Raw genomic sequence first — 21,719 nt, 5'->3', positions numbered from 1 at the left:
TTCTTTGACTGGAATACATGCATCCATCTTAACCAGTTTATAGTTTGTAGTGTATTAGAGTTAAATGGGGAAGCAGAGGAGGTCAAGAATAAACCAGATTTGTGCTGTGAGACAGAAGTGCCTTATTTCAGTGGACCTTATAGCTTCAAAGCAGAAGTAAAACTGCACACACATGTAGTCAAGGTAGATGAAAACCAGCCAATAAAATAAACGTGTTAACAAATAAACTTTGATTTTTAGAGTTTATTTTATTGGCTGTTTTTTCATCTACCTAGACTACCACAGGTGTGTGCAGTTTTGGTTTGTTCATTACCGTTTGGTTCCTGGTTCATTTTATTGTTATCAAAACAGAAGTAACGACAAAGCTTGAAGTAAATGTTTGAGTGCTTATCTCCCTAGTGATACATTTCCGATCGTTCTACACGCTGATTCCAGAACTGATCAAACTCCACAGGTAGTTATAGTAATATCCCTTTTCCAGCAAAGTCTTAGCTCTTGATAGAATGATTCTGCTAAAGGGCACTGGAAATCAAAACAGCAGGTCCAAACTATATTGTAGTCAATGTCCTTTTGATTAACACCAGCTGGTGACTTTTCAGAAGAATTTACCGGAATTCCTGTTTTATGTTGCTAATAACTTATAGCTTGGAACTTGGAATGTAGACCATATTGAAGGAGGGTCATTGTACAGCTATTTAATGAAGAAGCTGAAGAGAAACAGACTGATCATAGATCTTTGAGGGACAGCCATCTTGCTCCTTTCAGATTAAAAAAAAATCACGTCCAGATATTACTCTCTTGCCTCTGTCTTTAAGGTAGTTGGAAAAGCAATTGCATATCTCATCAGTTATGCTTTGAAACCCCAGGAAAGCAATGATCAGGGAATACTTGATGTTGTCAAATTCCATTGAAAAGACACTGGAGATCACACCAGTTAGTTTTTCTTCTTCTACACTGGTCAAGATATGGTACGTAAACAGCCACATGATGATCATACTGCTATGGAGTTAGAAGCCAGTGTCATTATGGACAAGAAGGCCATATTTCTTCTTATATTACAAGAGCTCGACAGTTAATTTTGCAGTGCAAAATATGAAAGTAGAGCTATTTGTTTAAATTATGTGAGTTAGGAGGCACTAGAGACTCTGTGCACCATCTCAGAGATTTTGGCTTGTGTCAGTCACAAATGTTATGTATATATATAAGACACCTTGCTGTCAAAGGTGCAATAAACTTAAAAAAATAGCTGAGGTGCAACTGATTAATATTAATAGAGTCTTCACAAAAAGGCCGCCTACAGTAGAGGTTCAACCTGCTTACAGGTGACTCTCTTCAAATGAAAAGCAAGATGGCCTAAAAATACAAATGAGTGCAGTGCAGGAATGAAAGGATGAGACGTTGGGGGGGGGGGGGGGGCGCTACAACTTCATTTATTGGTATTCTACAGAGGCAGAAAGTTCTAAAACAGTAGAATCATTTAACATTCTTTGATTTCAGAACAGTTGCTCCTTTCCTTGGAATGTTTGTGGCCAACCAGTAGAGAAGTATTGCTGCTCATCTACAAATTACTATTAGCTTAATACCACACTGACAGCTTTTTAGCAAGGTTATAAAATGAATGAAGTAATTCCTTTTGACAGGATCAGGATCTGTTTTCCATTCCCTGATCCTAAACAGGTGCTTTGGATGTTCAACTTTAGATTACTGTTGAAGTAGCTCTATTTGGTGTCCATTTCCTTGCTACTGTCCATCTTTACAAAGTGTAAAGCTACCTGCACACACAGACTAACTGTCAGGAACTCAGACAAAGCTGCACCTATAAAGAGAGTGTCAAAAACCTCAATACATTCTTGATGTTAAAGTGCACCTCTTTGGCATACTTCATGGAACTGTTGAAGGCTGAGTAGAAAGTCCCCTATTGTGGAAATGCTTCCACTTTTATTTTTAGGAAGGAAACATTTTTTTTTTAACTAAATCTCAGATCTATTACAGTGTACTGCTTAGTGACTGACAGGATGTTATTGTGTGGAAATTGTCTGAAAAAAATAAAGCTTTTTACAGTGTTTTTCTTTATTTTAACTGTAATTTTTACAAAGTGTAGGGTAAGTTTGTTGTATGTTTTGAGGATGACATTTTTTTTGGTGCTTAAAACACTGTTTACACCTTGAGGCTTCAGGTCACTTTCTCAGCTGAACTAAGGAGCAACCTGCCACTTTTTATTTCTTCATTCTTCTGGACACAAGATACATTGTTAAGGAGCCTTTGCCATTATAGTGGGTTTCATCTTTGACCAAGCATCTGGTGGGTAACTCTGCTGTGGCCATTAATGCGGTCCTGACATCACTCCATCTTTTCTTCTGATCACTCTGATATGCTCCTAGTAGAGCCACTAAGGACCAGAGGTTAGCCACATCTTTTGATTACCCTCCGTGGGCATGGAAGACCACTCTTGCCTGTCTCAGAGGAGGGACCAGAACATGCCTTAACACATATCTGACCTAGAGTGTCTGATTACAGGCTAGAGATCCCACCTTAAGTCAATCTTCTTCTATGATGTCCCCTAGGAAAAAGAAGCAGAAAGTTAAGCATTTATCTTCTCTTGGAGTTTTATCTTTAGAAAACAAGGATTTATTAGGTTTTGCTAAGGGCTTTTTGCAAGACTTTAATTCATTAACACATATATGATATAGAATTTCACACCTCTAGCAGCCTGCACACATCTTGCATTCCAGAGCTTTTCTGAAAAATAAACTTAAAAAGCATAAGATAAACAAATGTGAGTATTTTGTGAACAACCAAAGCTATTAAGACAGTACAAATAGCAAATGTATCAGAATGACAGCTCTTTACTGTGATAATAGTCAGTGCATTCATAGTCTTTCCATAAGTACTATAATATACTAAATCCACACAAACTCAAAATTATATTTTTTTGCTAGACGTTTACAAACAAATTGACATATTTTGGAAACTGTACAACCCAAACATATATATTTGAAACGTTTTTGTTAACCAAACATACATTTTCACATGACAATAAGACATTTCTCCATGAGTGCATGTTTATTGAGATATTAACAGATATTTGAAAACATATGCTTCATGTTATAATTAGCAAAATAAATAAGACTGAATATTTCTCAAGATGTGCAATTTACAGTGCAAAATCAAAGACAGTTTTTTTTCAGCAACATTTAAGGTTTTACATGAAGTCAGGCAAGTGTGTGTAAGTCACTTTTTTGAAGTCTTAAATACACAGGTAAATATTATTTATGTTTATAACAGCTAGCAATATCTCAGCTATAGTGTGGTATAAATGGACATAGACAATGTGTTTTCCTATATCCCCCCATGGTATATCAAACTGTATCTCTCAGTAACATGTAAGGCTCATTGTTATAAAAATATAAACATAAATAAGAAAAATTAATAATAAGTGGCAATCAGTGATGAGGACATCCTAGACTAACAATCTTAAAGGACAACAAAGGGATATTAAAGTAGATTGCTCAACCTGCTGTCTCTTTTAGTCCATGTTCATTGATACAGCCTTGAAAAATCACCCATGCAGCTTTAAAAACTAATCCACTAAACTGTTTTCCCTGTTAGGCTTCCTACCTTTCCATACTGTTTTACTTTCACTTTGAAAACCAAGTTGAAAAACCTCTAGCTGGCTCTGAAATGATGATGTCACATTTGCCAGAGCTCTTGCTCTAGCTACCGGGATGTTTCCTCCCTGGAAGTGATGTAATCCCCACCTGATTTGCATGCTGTATAGAAGAGCCAGTAGACCTTCCACATTGTGATGTCAGAGCTGCCTTGCCCAGCCCACTCTTAACCTAGCAAAAATTTCAAACTATAATCTCACTTTTCTGAAGAGCCCTACCGATATGTGAGAAAGTACAGGTCTGATCCAACCATAAGTTAATTACCCTAGATATCCACATCCTGCCTCCACCCCCCCCCCCCCATTAAGGAAACCATGGTAAAAAATTTCTCCAAAGCCAACTTCATGCTTCTTAAGACAGAAGTGGTGAACTTCATGACACCCATGCAGATGGACAATACAGTTACGACTACTGAATCCTACACAATTGCACTTTATAAGCACTTACATGAGTGCATGGATTGTGCTATCCCAAACAGAACCAACACGCTGTCCTCCAAAAAAAGGAAGCCAATCTGGTTGTCCCCTGCCTTAAACAAACTGTACAACAGAAGGAAGAAACTCTTGCAAAAGAGGGTAAAATCCCACGAGTGGAGGAGCTCCCTGGTCAGCCTCAGTAAGAAGCTGTGATCCTTGATAAAAATCCTCCAAAGCTAGTTACGAAAACAAAATTGCCACTGATTCTAATGACAACTACAAAGCATTCTATAGCTATGTCAAGAATCTCAATGGCAACACTCAGATCTGCTCTGAGTTACAGCACAATGGCACTAAATATACAGACCCAACTGATATTGCCAACATCCTGGCAGATAGGTTCAGTGCTAACTTTACCCCCCTCTCAGCCACTAAAGAGCCCATCTCTATACCGGAAGAATGCAAAGTTCCTGTAATCATGGCTGCACAGGTAAAAAGCACACTCTCCAAAGCCAAGAACACAGCATCCATTGGACCAGACAACATCCCAGACTGCATTCTACACGAACTACAGAACGAACTGGCACCCCACCTAAGTACTATTTTCAATCATAGCCTCACCTCAGGCTTTGTGCCTTCTGAATGGCACACAACAACAGTTATCCCACTCCACAAGGGGGGAGCCACCACGGACCCCGGGAACTACTCCCCCATTAGCTTGATGAGCCTGGTCTGCAAGGCCATGAAATGTATCATCATGGAACTTATAAACAAAGACATTGGTAATCTCCAAACACTGGATCCCACCGAGTTCGGGTTTGTAAAAGGCAGATCATGTCTCCTAAACCTGATAGACTTCTTTGAAGCAGTCACCAAAGCTGTAGACAAGGGTAAGGTGGTACACACAGCCTATCTAGATCTTGCCAAGGCTTTCAACACCATCCCCTACTCTGGAATTATAGATGAACTCAATAAACTAGGTATAAATCCCTATGTCACAAGATGGGTTGCCAACTGGCTCACTGACAGAACCCACACTGTGAAAGTAGCAGACTCCAAATCCGACTTTAGACCAGTGACAAGTGGAGTACCACAGGGTTCAGTCCTGGGTCCTTTCGTGTTTGGTATCTACTTCTCTGAAGTACAGGCTAACACAGAAGGTCTTTGGCTAATGAAGTTTGCAGATGACTGCAAACTAGGAGCCATAATCGAAACTCCTAACAATGTGGACATCCTACAAAAGGGCCTCACTGAGACAGATGCCTGGTGTCAAAGCCATGGCCTCAAGCTCAATGCCAAAAAGTGCATTGTCATCCCATTTGGTAAAAACTCTGTACCCATGAACTACAACATAGGCGGTAGTATACTTAACACCGAAAGTGTGATAAGAGACCTTGGGACACAGGTGGACAGTAGTCTCTTCTTTGATAATCACATCGCCACAGTAGTCAGGAAATCCTTCTATATGGCATACCTCATCACAAAAGGTTTCTTATCCAGAAAAAAAGAGGTCATTGTTCCCCTCTACTCATCACTCATTAGACCAATTATAGAGTACAACGCCCCTTCTGGTATGTACCTCACAAGACATCTACAACAACTGGAAAGGCCACAGAAATACCTCACAAAAAGGATTACCAGCCTCAAACAGATGCCCTACGCAGACCGTCTCAAAAAACTCCAACTTTACTCCGTCGCATATCGCCTAGTCAGAGGTGATTTCTGCCTAACATACAAAGCTGTATCAAACCCAGAGCTGTTGGAAATGCTCCACGTAAAGAAATTTCAATCCCTCCGAGCTACACGCTCTAGGGACCTAAACCTTGTCACCACAATAAACAGAACATGCCAGAGAGATAGATTCCTGTCCCAGAGACTTCCCATACTCTGGAATAAACTACCTATCTATATCAAACAAAGCTCCTCATTAACACTCTTCAAGAAAAAACTTGATGATTGGATGGGCAATAGGAAATTCACCCCGGGGATCACCTCTGTGGCTCTGCTTAACAGTGGCACAGGAAAATAATTTTCTTGGGTGGCAAAAGGCAGGGTACCTTTTTGGCTGGGCTTGTATAGGCCCCAGCGCCGATAGCCTAGTACCTACCTATGAACCTATGAAGAAGCACAGTAACAGCTGCAAAAACTAAGAGTATAAATTTGCAATGACCATGCGTAGACATTAATTGCATGTTTTTACATAAGAAGCAGATGTCTGTCACAATTAATCAACAACACTACATCAGATTGCAAGAAGTATGCAATACCATAATTTTCTTAAATTACCACTTAAAAAATCATGTGGAGGCTGTCATGCAAGTCTGTGAAATATTTTGTATTTATAGTGCATCATTTGTTAGCTATTTAACCAAACAAGAAGGAAAAATAAGTGGGAGTTTGATGCTTTGGAGCTTGGTTCTAAAATTGACAGGAGGAGTGGAACAATAAAAGTCTCCAACTGTAAGGAAGAAAAGGCTGACAAGAAAACAGTACATTAGTCTGGTCACCTGCTGTGAGCTGTCAATCACATGCAGATAATGGGTCAAATTACCCTTAGCTCTTTGACAGCTAGGGAAGGTAGGTGTGAAGGGGAAGGTAGGTGTGAAGGGGGAGGTGAGATACCTTGAAGAACTAGATTTCAGCCTTCACAAAAAAATCAAGTTAGCATTTCTAAGAAGAAAGAGCAATAAAATGCACTTTTCAATTATGTTCTGTAGCATTTGCACTGCTTGTGTTTGAAGTAGTCATTGAAAAAAGATAAAATTCTAACCAAAAGAAGGTGACTATAACACAGCAATGAATGCCTGTAAAATCAATGGACTGACAGGAGCTTTAGGGAAAACGTGACAGATCTGATGAAATTTTTTGAGACAAACAATACATTCTGGGATGCGTAGAGGCAGACTAAACAATCAGAATTATTTCAAGATGCCAGACCCCATGTGGTCAGAGTCAGAAATTATGTATAAAAATATCTAAAAAGCTCTAAATAGTCCCAGAGTGGTATTAAAATGTTGGAAACACTGAACCATGATGAAATAAATATGTTTTTTGAGTCTGTGGGTGCAGTTGTCTTTTAATATCATCTTATTAAAATCTTCTTACGTTTTTAATAATGTCTGTTATTATCTGGTAAGTAACTTAGCTAAAGAAACCAGAACCAAAAAATATCTGGATGTCATAAGGAGCTATGGGTGTGAACTGGTGGTATACAACAATGTGCTATAGGCTTGCATGAGTTAATTCTTCTCTTAGTTTTCAGAGCTTGGTAAAAGGGGAAACACTTCCCTCTCACTCTCTCTGATACTGATTTCCAGTCAGGAGGGTTTGGACTGGGAAGTGTTTTTCTTCTGTTAATTCTCCTCAAGTAGAAGACTCAGTTTCTGAAGATAGTAGTCCTTTAGATTCTCCTGCACAGGAGTTATTTTATTCTGAAATGATTACCAAGAAGGAGGACTTATTTCACTCATAACAGATTGAAACTCCAGTCTCTAAATATTATGATTTATTACAGTTGGATTTTCTACAACCTGCAGCTATTCCTCCCGCATTACTAGCTTTAGCAGATCTTTTCTTAACTACATGCAGTATGCCTGACAGACAGCCTTGTGCCTCTAAGAACCCTGATAGGATATATACAAGTTTTCACACACATACAAGTCTATTTGTAATCGCAGATCTGATTGTGGAGTAATCTGTTTGTCTAAACCTTCTGCAGTTAAAATATAGTTAAAACTAATTATTTTTCCTTCTGGCAAGGATGGCAAAGCTTTTGATCGATTTTGGTAGAGAATCTCTCCTAAAATGATTTCAGAATATTAAACTGCCACACTCATATGTTAAATGTTTTTCCTGACATTGTTTTAGAATATAAGGGAATAAACTGCCTCATTGTCTTTTTCAGACACTAAAGCCTCCCTTGATTCCCTTGTAGCATCCATGTCTTATGTAAACAAGAATTCCTTGCAGTGTTCTTATGATGCTGCTAACACAGTCTTTAGAGTAGCTGCTACAGGGTCTGTTATGAGAAGATTTGTAATATTACATTCTCAAAACCTTCCTGAAGATGTTAAGGCTGACATTTTGAATTCTTCACTTGATAGAGAAGCATTATTTGGCCCTTCTGAGCCTCAGATCTTGAAAAGGTTTGATGGAAGGGGGAAACTTAACCCTTGTGTAGCTCAGATTTTTAAACCCTCTTTCTATATGTTTGTAAAGATTTTTCCTTTCATTTCAGGATTCTCCTCCAAAAAAAAACAAACAAAAACAAAACAAAACAAACAAAAAAACTAGATAAACAATCACTGCATGCTTCAGAGAATTAGTATTTTTAAGAATCTGTGGCAGGGTGGCTCAAAAAAGCCTTCCAAACTCAAGGACAGACCAAAAAGTTGGACTGACTATCTGCTCCTTCTGTTTCTACCCTAGTCTCACCTTGGAAAATCTTTAAAGCTAAACTTTCTTTTTCACTTTGGCATCAGACTATATCAGACATCTGGGTACTAAGAATTATTCAGCAGCATTACAAATAGGAATGACATTCCCTTCCTCCTTTTCAGAGGACTCCTTCTCCTGCATATCAGTGGTACCTGTTCCCTCAACATTTTCAGCAGTTGCTTTCTCTGAGGATCATAGAGCCAGCATCACTAGATCTTCCGAGAACAGGGTTTTACTCAAAATTTTTTGTAAAGCCAAAGAAAGATCTCAGAGACCAGTATTAGATTTGCCTTTTCTCAACCTTTAGCTCAAGGTCCCAAAATTAGAATTGTTTTTAACACTTATTAAATTGTCACTTAAGACATAGTCAGACACACATTAACAGAAACGAAAATAAACCATATTAACATTTTTTCCATTTATATACATTATATATTGCATACCTTTTCTTTCCTTGTAATTATCATCAGTCTAACATTACATAAATTGATGAATTACTGCCTTCCCTTAAACCCCACTCCTCCTCCTGAGTATTATTTTGCATGGATTGGTCCCACAATTTCCATTTATTTCTATGTAATTTGCTCCTTCTGTTTTCTAAATATCCCTCTTCCACTTATTTTATCTCTTTTATAATATTCAGTACTCTATATACAATTGGTTTAGACTTTGATTTCCATTTTCTAGTAACTGTGTTTCTGGCAACCAACAGAATTAAACTCAATAAGGCCTTACTATGTCTTGGCAATTCATATCCTGTGCACCAGCTCAAAATAATAATTTCTTTAGTCATAGCCATTTGTTCATCCAGTATTTCTGACAGAATACTCAGCAGGGAATTTTTAAAATCTGCCAAATCATTACACTCCCAAAGCTTAGATCCGTAATTATCTCTTTCTTCCCCATCACACCACCACCGTTTGCTATCTACCTGAGAAAAAATTATTTGAGGTCTACTTGGGGAATTAAAATACATATGCAAACACTTCCAAGCAAAGTTCATATATCTTCTGGAATTTATTGCATACTTGGCAGCAATACATAAGTCCTGCTATTGTCCTCTTGTAAACTGCATTTTCAGTCTCTTTTCCCAATCTTTTCTAACTTCATCTGACTGATTCTTGTAATCATGCAGTATGTTATATGCCCTACTAATTACCCCTTTTTTAACAGCAGCTTCTGTTTGAGATTCAACTAAAACCTCTAACGTAGCTGGTCTTTCACTTAATATTCCCCTATCCCTTTCTTTTTGCCTATACTTTGATATCAATCCCTGGTAGGGAAGGCAGTCTCTAGGGTGCAGGCCAAACGTCTTCTTGGCCTCATCACACTCTTACTTTTCCCTCTCAAGTTATTTGCTCCCAGTGTTATACCTTCGATCCCTGTTACCTGACATTCCTCCACTAAATTACCTGGTAAATGTGGACTTAAAAGATGCTTATTATCACATACATATCCACAAAGATTTCAGGTGATTTATAAGATTTTTTGCATCTGCCTCATAATTTCTATCCACTGCTTTACCCGTTACGCTATCTGCAAAAAGAAGTGTTTTTTTTTCACAAAGTGCCTAGCTCTTGCTATAGCATATTACAGGTTGGCAAGGCATTTACTTACTGTATATATCTTATTTGGATAATTGTTTTATATTGTAGACTCTTACTCAGAACATCAGGAATCTCTAACCTGGGTCAGACATTTCCTTCTTAGTCAGGGATTCCAAGTGAACATTCAGAAATCTCTCATTACTGCTCACAAGATAAACTTTCCAGGTTGTTTCTTGGATATGTTACTCTAGAGGACTTTTCCAGCTTAAGACAAAGCAAATCTCTGTGCATATCAGTTCCTGTGTTTTTCAAAGCACTGTACGGTTTATCCCAGGGAATATCTTACAATTCTGTTATTCCTAGTTTCTCTGATTCCCATGATACCACTGGCAAGACTGATATGAGAAAAGTGCATTTCTTCTTCAAATCACTCTGATCTCAGTACCAACATCCTCTGTATTTTCAGATTCCGGTTTTGAGATTTCTAAAAAAAAGAGACAAAATGGTGGATAGAGCAGATTAGCTTAAGCCATAGTCTTCCCCTTTCTCTTCAATCTCTGATACAGTCTATTACAACAGATGCAGAACACAAAAAAATCCTTAGGTGGTCAAATGACTTCAAGATTACACCAGTATGAGCAAACAAACAAAAAAGACCAAAAAGTCCAACGTCCAAAAGTTAAATAAAAGCATACACAATAATAAAAAGCAGAGCTTTCAAGTTCAAAACTCTTTTTCAATGCATAATATACACTGTGCAAAACTGCTCTTATATACCTAGACGCTAGCCAGTGAATACTAAAAAAAGGTCATATGACAAAAGTCAAGTGAACCAAAACATATGACCATACAAAACATATTACAAACAATAAATCTCAAGACATAATGTTTCACTTTTAGTACTGGTTTTAGGCTATTACTAGAGTTTAAACCTGGTGGTTTATCAGCCCTAAAATAAACATAATCCAGTTATACTCTAAATATTCAGTTTTAGTTACCAAGTCAACCCAACGTAGACCCTGAAATACATTCAGCAGAATCCTAAACTTAAATTTATTTTCCTGCCCACAGGTAGTAATATGTTTCGCTAAGGCATTAGTTTGAACACCCCTGCAAATGTCGGATAGGTGGGCACTAATCCTTTCTTTTAATTTCATATTTGCTTTACCTATATAAAAACTTTCACAGCAAATGCAGTTTGCAAAATAAACCACATTAAAAGTATTACATGTTCCCGAGGCTCTAAATGTAAATAATTCATGGCTTACTGGATGTTTAAATTGGAGTTCTGTAAAAACTTGTTTGCAATATATACATTTATAACATGAGACAGTATCAGGTTTCTTTATAGGTACAGAGTTTCTATTAGTATTGAAATCTTTATAACAAAGTAATTGCTTCAAATTCCTTTCTTTTTTATAGACATAGTACCTTGGTTTAGCACCTATGAGATTAAAGATCTCAGAATTAGTGCTTAGAATACTCCAATTTTTCTCAATAACTTTTTTTACTAAATTAGTATACCTATTATATCGCATTATATAGCTTAAGCTGTAATTACTATTCCTAGTTCTTATAGGAATCTCATGAGTCTGGGTGTACATATAAGGTCTAGCTGAAGAAAGTCTTTCTTTTTCAAATAATTCTTTAGCACGTTTAACAAGTGTTGAATCATAACATCTATTTAAGAAGTAATTGGTCATACTATTAACCTCAGCCAAAATACTTTCTTCTTTCATAAATAACCTGCTAGCCCTTAGAAACTGTCTTTGATGTCTTGTAATTTATTGTTTGTAATATGTTTTGTATGGTACATAGGTAGGTACTAAGCTATTGGCCCTAGGGCCTACATAAGCCTAGCCAAAAAGATACCCTGGCTTTCGCCATCCAAGAAAATTATTTTCCTGTGCCCCTGTCGAGCAGAACCACAGAAGTGATCCCTGGGGTGAATTTCCTATTTCCCATCCAATCATCAAGATTTTTCTTGAAGAGTGCTAATGAGGAGCTTTGTTTGATATAGATAGGTAGTTTGTTCCAGAGTATGGGAAGTCTCTGGGACAGGAATCTATCCCTCCAGCATGTTCTGTTTATTGTGGTGACAAGGTTTAGGATTGGGATTTCTTTAAGTGGATCATGTCCAACAGCTCTGGGTTTGACATAGCTTTGTATGTTAGGCAGAGATCACCACTGAGTAGGTGATATGCAATGGAGTAAAGCTGGAGTTTTTTGAGATGATCTGCATAGGGCATCTGTCTGAGGCTGGTAATCCTCTTTGTGAGGTATTTCTGTGGCCTTTCCAGTTGTTGTATATGTCTTGTGAGGTACATACCAAAAGGGGCGTTGTACTCTATAATAGATCTAATGAGTGGCGAGTAGAGGGGAACAATGACTTCTTTTTTCCTGGATGAGAAACCTTTTGTGATGAGGTGTGCCACGTAGAAGGATTTCCTGACTACTATGGTGATGTGATTAGCAAAAGAGAGACTACTGTCCACCTGTGTCCTAAGGTCTCTTATCAGACTTTCAGTGTTAAGTAGACTACAGCCTATGTGGTAGTTCATGGGTACAGAGTTTTTACCAAAAGGGATGACAATGCACTTTTTGGCATTGAGCTTGAGGCCATGGCTTTGACACCAGTCATCTGTCTCAGTGTGGCCCTTTTGTAGGATGCCCACATTGTTAGGAGTTTTGATTATGGCTCCTAGTTTTCAGTCATCTGTGAACTTCATTAACCAAAGACCTTCTGTGTTAGCCTGTACTTCTGAGAAGTAGATACCAAACAGCAGTGGACCTAGGACTGATGCCTGTGGTACTCTACTTGTCACTGGTCTGAAGTCGGATTTGGAGTTTGCTACTTTCACAGTGTGGCTTCTGTCAGTGACCCAGTTGGCAACCCATCTTGTGACATAGGGATTTATACCTTGTTTTGGTCATATGTTTTGGTTCACATGACTTTTGCCATATGACCTTTTTTTAGTATTCATTGGCTGGTATCTATGTATATAAGAACAGTTTTGCACAATGTATATTATGCACTGAAAAAGAGTTTTGAACTAGAAAGCCCTGCTTTTTATTATTGTGTGTGCTTTTATTAAACTTTTGGACATTGGACTTTTTGATCTCTTTTGTTTGTTTGCTATTACAGCAGAGGCCTCAGACTTTGCCTGCATCCATGGTGTGTGTGTGTGTGTGTGTGTGTGTGTGTGTGTGTGTGTGTGTGTGTGTGTGTGTGTGTGTGTGTGTGTGTGTGTGTGGAGAAGACAGACCAAGGTCCTTAAGTATAAAATACATATTGGCAGGCAGAAAAGCTCTCAAGTTTCTACATCATCTGTAGTCCCCAGGTCCTGTTAAGGTTTTTGTTTTGCAATCAACATGACATTGTTATGGTACATAGACATACATGGGTATCAGATCTTAACCTTTTTGTAGATGTGCTGAAAAAGCCTGGGAGTTAACAACATAGCTCATTTTAACTCTTTATACATTCTGTCAGAGCAAAATGTTGTAACAAACTAACCAGGACCAGTACAGATGCTCTTAAATGAAAACTTCACCCCGGGATCTTACTTTCCAGTCCAGCTGGTGAATCTGGGAATCTTTAGGCAATGTTACAACTGCCTTATGTATACAGACCACCCTCTCCTCCTCCCAACAAGCTAAAATATATGTGAGAGATGCAACTATATAGCCAAAGTGGAGGCTAAGCTCTCTCAACCCAGTACTGGCACAGCCTGTCAGGAGGAGAAGGTAACCACACACATCACAAATCCAGTCTCACATAGACCTATCGCATCAGCAAACCAAACACATAAACACACAAAAACATACTCGGAGGCTCTAAATAAAAATCTGCCTAAGCAGCAGACACCTCCAAAGCAGACATCCAAGCAACCCCTACCATGAAACAATACCCACATAGCACATAGCTCACAAAGTCAGTGTGCCACAGTCACAGCCCTTAAGGCTAAACAACACACCTAATACACTTGTAATAGTTGACTCTATTGTCAGACACACTGACGTCCCACTCACCAGGCTGAACAAGAAGGTCACTGTAAGCTGCCTGTTGGGTGCCAGGATCCGCCACATAACACAAGCACTCAGGTCACTCCAAAGCAAGTACAAATATGACTCTGTCATTGTCCATGCTGGTGTGAATGACCTGAGACATACCTCCCTGGACTACATGAAAAGAGACATAGAGGAGCACTTTGATCATGTAGCCCAGGCTAGTATGACCCTGACCTTGAGTAGCATCTTACCCTCACCAAGAATGATGCCACAGTATAAAGACAAAATGATCAATTTTAACAATTGGCTAAAGTATTGGTGTCATTCAAAGGGGGTCCAGTGTCTGTCAGCCTGGGATGACATGCTCGACAAACCACGTTGCTTCGCTAGGGACGGCTTGCACCTGTCATCCCTGGGTTTTCAAATACTGGCAAAGGCTCTTGCTTCCCCCATAGTGCCTTTTTTAGGCAAGGCTCAAAAGACAAACCCACCTCCATAGACAACACAAAGAAAAAAAAACTAAGGATAATGCTGCTCAATGCCAGAAGTCTAAACCTCAAGATGCACACACTCGAGACTCTCCTCAGTATGGAGAATATCGATATCTGTGCAGTAATAGAAACCTGGTTCAAGGCTCCCGAGACCACCCCAGCACTAACAGGTTATACTTCATACCATGCTTTTCGGCTCCAAAACTCGGACTGAACCACAAAAGGAGGGGGAGTACCCATATTAAGGAAAGTCATCGGTCAGCTTTCCCAATTGGTAGAGTTATTGACGCCTGTGTGCCACTCTATTGTTTCCCTCATTTCAAATCGAACTGTAATAACTGGGAGGAACGTAATGCAACGTAATGACTCAACTCTTAATCCGGTTTTGGATTTTCAGAACGCTAATGGTACGGTTACTGATGCTAATGCCAATGGTGAAACCAACATTTTTGGACAACATTCCGATGATGAATTTAATGAATTCCCTCAACTTTTGCAATGTAGCAGGACTATACAGGGTGAAACATCAAATGGACACAACTTGGATTCCCGTGGACAGTCTCATGCTCCTAAAGAATGAAATAAACAGAAAAAACAAGGTGATTTTTCTCATATTGGCAATGTTATCGATTACAGTACCCTTTTGGAAAAGGAATTTTCCTTTCATTCTTCGGCTTTAAATTCTGGTAGTTCTGAGGGTGTTACGCGAACTTATAAAGAGAATTTGGACTTATTATATTTTTATATGGACAAATTTAAGAGATTGGGATGTGATTCTTTATTTTTGAATGAATGTTTAAAGAAAAATATAGCCCCAAAAGGCTTGCGATTTTGGAAATTCCCTAACAGGGTAGAAGAAGGTTCAAATTTTCATAAAAAATTATTACAAATATTTGACAATAGTGGTTTAGAAGTGGTGAAAGCTATCATATCAGAAAATGAGAGGGTCAGGACTTCCCAACTAACTAAAATGAATGTGATTAACACAAATATTACCAATGATCTTATGTTTACAGTAGAAGCTGAAAACGTGTTGTACTATAACATTTTTGCACAGGTTGAGAAAGAATGTATTAACAACATGAAAATAAATTGTTTCAGTGTATTAGATACTTGATTCCGGTCTTATTCCCTCATTTGGTTCTCCACTGTGAACTATTGTGTGTGAGTATCCATATTTATCAAAGATACCCACACCTCCAGGTTAGTGGCACTGCACGAAGCATCGGAGACCATCCATGTGCAACTAACAGTGGGCAAAACTGCCTTTCAGTTTGTAGCCTGCTACAGACCACCCTCCCAAACACAGGAACCTCACTTGGCTTTTCTGAGAACACAGGAGAATATGAAGGTCTCTCCAAACACCATTATATTGGGTGACTTCAACTACCCAAACATTGATTGGGAAAACTACTCAAGCCCAAACACCCTCACCCAACGGTTTCTAGAATTTATAAACTCAAATGCTATGGAACAACTGGTCACCACTCCCACAATAGGGGAAAACATAATGGATCTGGTCATCACCAACATGGGGTCTCTATGTTCCACACCAGAGGTATACCCCTCATTGATAAGATCAGACCATAAACTAATCTCACTGGACATCCATATTCCATCCCCACCCCCAGCCAAGGAAACCACAGTGAAAAACTTCTCAAAAGCAAACTTCACACTGTTCAAAACCAAGGTGGAATTCTTCAAAGCCCCCGGGCCAGTGGAAAATATGGCCCAAAATGCAGAATCCTTTACAAAAGCATTCTATGGACACCTACAGGAATGCATGGAGCATGCTATCCCAAATGAAACCAAGACTCACTCCTCCAAAGCCAGGAGACCTGTCTGGTGGACCCCGGCCATAAATAAGCTATACAACAGAAGGAGAAAGCTACTACATGATAGAGCAAAATCCCAAAAAGGGAAGGCGTCTCTGATCAGTACTAGCGAGAAACTACGATCCCTCATAAAATCATCTAAGGCCAGCTTTGAAAGAAAAATTGCACAAGACACTAAAGATAATCACAAGGCCTTCTTTAGTTATGTCAGGAACCTGGGAGGCAACTCCCAGATATGCTCTGAGTTAGTGCAAAATGACAAAAAATACAATGAACCCACAGACATTGCCAACATCCTGGCCGAAAGGTTCAGTGTAAACTTCTTCCCCCCCTTCCCCTCTATCTCAACAGAGTGTAGCCTTCCTGAGATCACAGATACACAGGTGAGAGCTGCCCTCTCCAAAGCAAAAAACACAGCATCAATGGGACCAGACGGTGTCCTGGTCTGCATCTTACACGAACTCCAAGAATAACTAAACCCTCATATAAAGTCACTGTTCAATCTCAGCCTTACTACAGGATATGTACTCAAAGAATGGCGTACAGCAACAGTGGTCCCACTCCACAAAGGTGGTGCCACAACAGACCCCAGAAACTATTGCCCTATTAGCCTGACTAGCCTGGTCTGCAAAGCTATGGAGCATATCATCATGGAAATCATAAACAAAGACATTGGGAACCTCCAGACACTGGATCCTACCCAATTCGGCTTTGTTAAGGGCAGATCTTGCCTCTTGATCCTGGTCGACTTCTTTGAAACAGTTACCAAAGCTATAGATGAAGGGAAGGTAATCCGCACAGCCTACCTGGACCTCGCAAAAGCCTTTGACACAATACCCCACTCGGGCATCATAAATAAACTCACCAGCTTAAATATCGACCCCTATGTCACAAGATGGGTTGCAAACTGGCTCAGGGATAGAACCCAGATGGTCAGAATAGCAGGTGCCATGTCAGACTCTAAACCAGTTACAAGTGGCATTCCACAAGGCTCAGTCCTGGGACCTCTCTTGTTCGGTATATATTTCTCCGAGGTACAGGCTAACATGGGTGGACTATGGCTCACCAAGTTCGCAGATGACTGCAAACTGGGTGCCATAATTGACTCTCCAGCTGACACAGGCATCCTCCAAAAGGGTCTCACAGAGACAGATGGCCTAAAGCTAAATGCCAAAAAGTGCATAGTCATCCCCTTTGGGAAAAACAAAGTGCCCACAAATTACCACATAGGTGGTAATCCATTAAGTACGGAAGAAGTAATTAGGGACTTGGGGACCCAAGTAGATAGCAATCTCTCCTTTGACAATCACACAATCACATTGCCAAAGTGGTTAGAAAGACCTTCTATATAGTCCACCTTATCATGAAAGGGTTCACATCTAGATCAAGAGAGGTCATTGTGCCCCTCTACTCATCACTTATCAGGCCCATAATTGAATACAATGCCCATTTGGGATGTACCTTACCCAACACCTGCAGCAACTGGAAAGACCCCAAAAGTACCTCACCAAGAAGATCAAGGGGCTCAAACAGATGCCCTATGCAGTTCAGCTAAAGAAACTCCAGCTCTACTCAGTTGCATACGGCCTACTCAGAGGCGATCTGTATCTGAAGTATAAAGCCTTGTCCAACCCACAATTAATGGACATGCTTCACCACAGGAAATCCAAATCCCTTAGAGCTACACACTCCAGGGACTTGAAACTCAGCACAGAAATAAATAGGACATGCTGGAGGGACAGATTCATATCCCAGAGGCTCCCCTCACTCTGGAACAAAATCCCAATCCATGTTAGGCAGAGCCCCTCACTGACCCTCTTCAAGAGAAATCTTGACGAGTGGATGGAGATCATAAGTTTACCCCTGGGATCTCTTCTGTGTCCCTGCTTGACAGAGGTACAGTAAACTAACCTTAAAAGGGCTACCTTCTGTGACCTACTATACAGAGGCACAGTCAACTAATCTAAAAGGGTGGTGAAAGCCAAACACACTCTGGCTAGGCTTATAAATGCCCTAGGGCAGATAGCCTAGTATCAACCTATGAACCTATAAGAATTGATCCTACTTTGGAGACCACCTTGAGTAGAGTCTGTTTGCCTCCACTCATAGCAAGAAAATTAAAAAAATTCTGCTCCAGAATTCCATGTGAACAGGCCAGGAGGACAGATGCCCTTTCCCATGGATGAGAATCTTCCTCTATATTTTTCCACCCTTTCTACTGTTGTCCAGGGTTCTTGATCCAGAAGCAATGCTTACATATTTTGATGGTGACACCCTTTTGATCCAGGCAACAGCGGTTCTCCCATCTTTTGAAACTGACCAAGGGCAAATTACCTCAGATTTCCCTAGAGACTGGATTTACTCCCACAAGACAGGGGTAGTTTGATACACTCAACCTGAAAACTCTTCAATTGACTGCCTGTATGATAGAATTTTGGTACTTTTTAGGCACCTTTTTACCTAGAGCATGCTGTAGGCATTGAGGAAGACTAAAAAAATTGCTGCTGGGGAATCATATACATGTAAGTGGCAAAGATTTTCTAGTTAGCGCCTTTTATAGAGCCAGGCTAGTTTTAAGGCCTGTCTGCCTATGGTTCTTGATTATTTAGATGAGTTACTGCCCTCAGGCATTTATTCCTTGTTTGCCAGCCATTTCATTATCACTACCCTTAGACCTCCCCCCTTTCTACCTATTCTCAAATCAAACATTTTTTGAAAGAAGTTTTGCATATCCATCCACCTAAAATAGAGATGTCTTCTCTTGGGATCTTAACTTTGTGACTGAAAAGCTTATTCCTTTCCCATTTGAACCAGTTCAGCTGATTCAAGGGTCTTAACATGGAAGCTTGTTTTATTCGTTGCTCTGACTTCTGCTAGAAGAGTGCTTGAGTTACAAGCTCTTACAGTGATTCAGCCCTACACACCAAGGATTCTTTGAGAACTAATCCTTCTCTTATTCCTGAAGTAGTCTCAGAGTTCACCTTGACACAGTCTGTTAATCTCCTTGTCGTTTTTTCTGGAGCCCAAAAATAAAGGAGAAAAAATGAATCAGACTCTGGAAGTGCACAGACAAAACTCAGTCATTTAGGAAAGCTTATCAGCTGTTTGTCTTCTATGAATGTAAGATGAAAAGACAAGCAGTGTCAAAGCAGACAATATCTAGGTGCTTGTCAATATTCTCATAATAACAAACCACTTCTGGCAGGGTTAAGACACATTCCAGCAGGCCTTCGGCTGCCTTGCTGGTGCTCTGGAAAAGGGTAGACCCTAGTAATATTGTAGAGGTAGCAACTTTGTCCTATGTAAATACTTTTACAAAGCATTACAAACTGGTTTCCTATTCCAGGTCCAGGGCAGCTTTTACCATGACCATTCTCCAGGGTTTTCTGGATTCTTAATTTATTTCCTATAGCCTTTTTGCTTTCAAAGCTATGGTAATCTACCCGAATAGCTTAGGCTCCTGAATACAGTTGTGTAAGCAAACTTACCATGACAGTAGATGCTGTAATAGACGAGTGTTGCAGTACCCGTCTCCTCCCTTCAACCCACTTCTTTTGGCATTTTTGCATTGCCACAATATGGATGTATACACCCTTGTGTATATATTTAATTTTACGTTACCTTTCCTTGCCTCCTTTTTGGGACACTGCCGCACTTCTAAGGGTAAGAAGGCTCTGAGGATTTTCACACTCTATCTTTATATATAGAGCTCTACTTGAGTTCCTGACAGTAAGAGTATGGGGAAGGTGCCCACAAGCTTTGAAAAGCTGACCAGTGGAGGGGATAGGCGCCAAAAAGCTTAGGGGTACTACAACAGTGATCTATTAGAACATCTACTACCATGATAAGATTACTTACAGAGCTGGACATTCAGGACCCTCCTCTTCTACTGCAGGAAATATTTATTTTGCAGTGAAAGTAAAATGAAAATATGTTTGCTTACTGCATCCTCAATGGTTATCTCATTTAGATGCTCAATCCCATTTATATAAGTCCAGCTTCTTTTTGGTTCCAGTTTTTAAGTTAAATGTTCTGTACCTGATTACCATAGCTAGTGCTTTGAGTCTTTATGCCAACCATCAACCAGAGCTGAGTGGACAGAGGTCACTCAGGAGTGTGCATTTGTGTACGTGTATGTGGTGTGTGTGTGTGTGTGTGTGTGTGTGTGTGTGTGTGTGTGTGTGTGTGTGTGTGTGTGCATCTGTGTGCACATTTTTGCAAATTTAATTATACACATGCACATCCATGTGTGCGTGTGTATATGTGTGTAAGTGGGTAAATTATTATTGAGTAAATCTTGCCCAATTCTTATCAGGATGTTTCTGGAAGACACAACAGGACACTACTCTCCAATAGTAGAAAAGTAGCAGGACTATACTTTTGTTAACACCTTTCATTCTGCCAGTATTAAATACCTTCCCCACACAATTTAACATCCTGTAACGTAACAGATTTCACTTCTCAGTATTGGCAAATCAGGTTTCAAGGTCATTATCTGTAGCCTAGGTAATTGTATAGAAGGTTTTGTTGGGCTGTACAACTTAAACTGTCTGAAAATATTTATATACATTCTTTACCTGTCTTTTATTTTAGGGTACAATCGAATCTTGGAATACAAGAAGGATGATGGCTCCTATGGTGCATGGAAACATCATCCAAGCAGCACTTGGTAAAATGTTTACATCCCTCTATTTCCTCTTAGTGCATGATATACTTGTTTTTCTGAGAGTATGACTCCTTTTTGTACAATGTACACTGACACACCATAGTGCTTCTGGTGCAGAAGGCAGATATTTTGTGCTTTTGTTGCTGAGTTTGTTCCTTTAACATTCATAGTATTACACCCTAACTCACATGGCACCACAGGAGGAAAAGTTTGTAAATAGATCTATGTATTAGTTTTAGCCAAGCACTTCAGCATCTATCATTCTACACAGGTCTACTGTTGTGCACAGGTTACACTATTTCTGTGCAAACCACAGCCATAAGAGACTTTCCCTCCCTGTACAGATATTTTATCAACCAGGTAGCGTGAGCAGACTGCATTAATTTATTAATAAAAATCATGGAAAATGCTGGTGCACTGGAACCACAATACAAATGTTTTCACATCTAATGAAATAACTTGATTCTGTTTAAGAATACAATGTTGCTGGATACAAATCTTTCTTACTATTCCAAGTGATATTAGTAAAAACACAACATATATAAATGCGTTCACATCTGAAGAAATAAGATAATTTTGTTTATCCACAATGATTTGCTGCTGTATGCAAATCTTAGCTGATAGCTGATGCTATGATAGTACACAAGT

General features: G+C 39.4%; 1 protein-coding gene across 2 annotated transcripts in view; it reads left to right on the top strand.

Annotated features, from left to right (window-relative positions):
* Positions 1 to 21,719, top strand: part of C4B (complement C4B (Chido blood group)) — an 876,141-nt gene that overhangs the window by 514,706 nt on the left and 339,716 nt on the right. For both annotated transcript variants that reach the window (XM_044083184.1, XM_044083183.1), the window contains exon 25: positions 20,999 to 21,074. In XM_044083184.1, coding sequence (XP_043939119.1) covers positions 20,999 to 21,074 — 76 coding nt within the window. The remainder of the gene's footprint in view (positions 1 to 20,998; positions 21,075 to 21,719) is intronic.

This window comes from Protopterus annectens, chromosome 9.part0, assembly GCF_019279795.1.
Source record: "Protopterus annectens isolate FY-2018-M chromosome 9.part0, PAN1.0, whole genome shotgun sequence".
Lineage (NCBI taxonomy): Eukaryota > Metazoa > Chordata > Ceratodontiformes > Protopteridae > Protopterus > Protopterus annectens.
The sequence above is the reverse complement of the archived record's forward strand: the minus strand, read 5'-3'. Positions and strand labels throughout refer to the sequence as shown.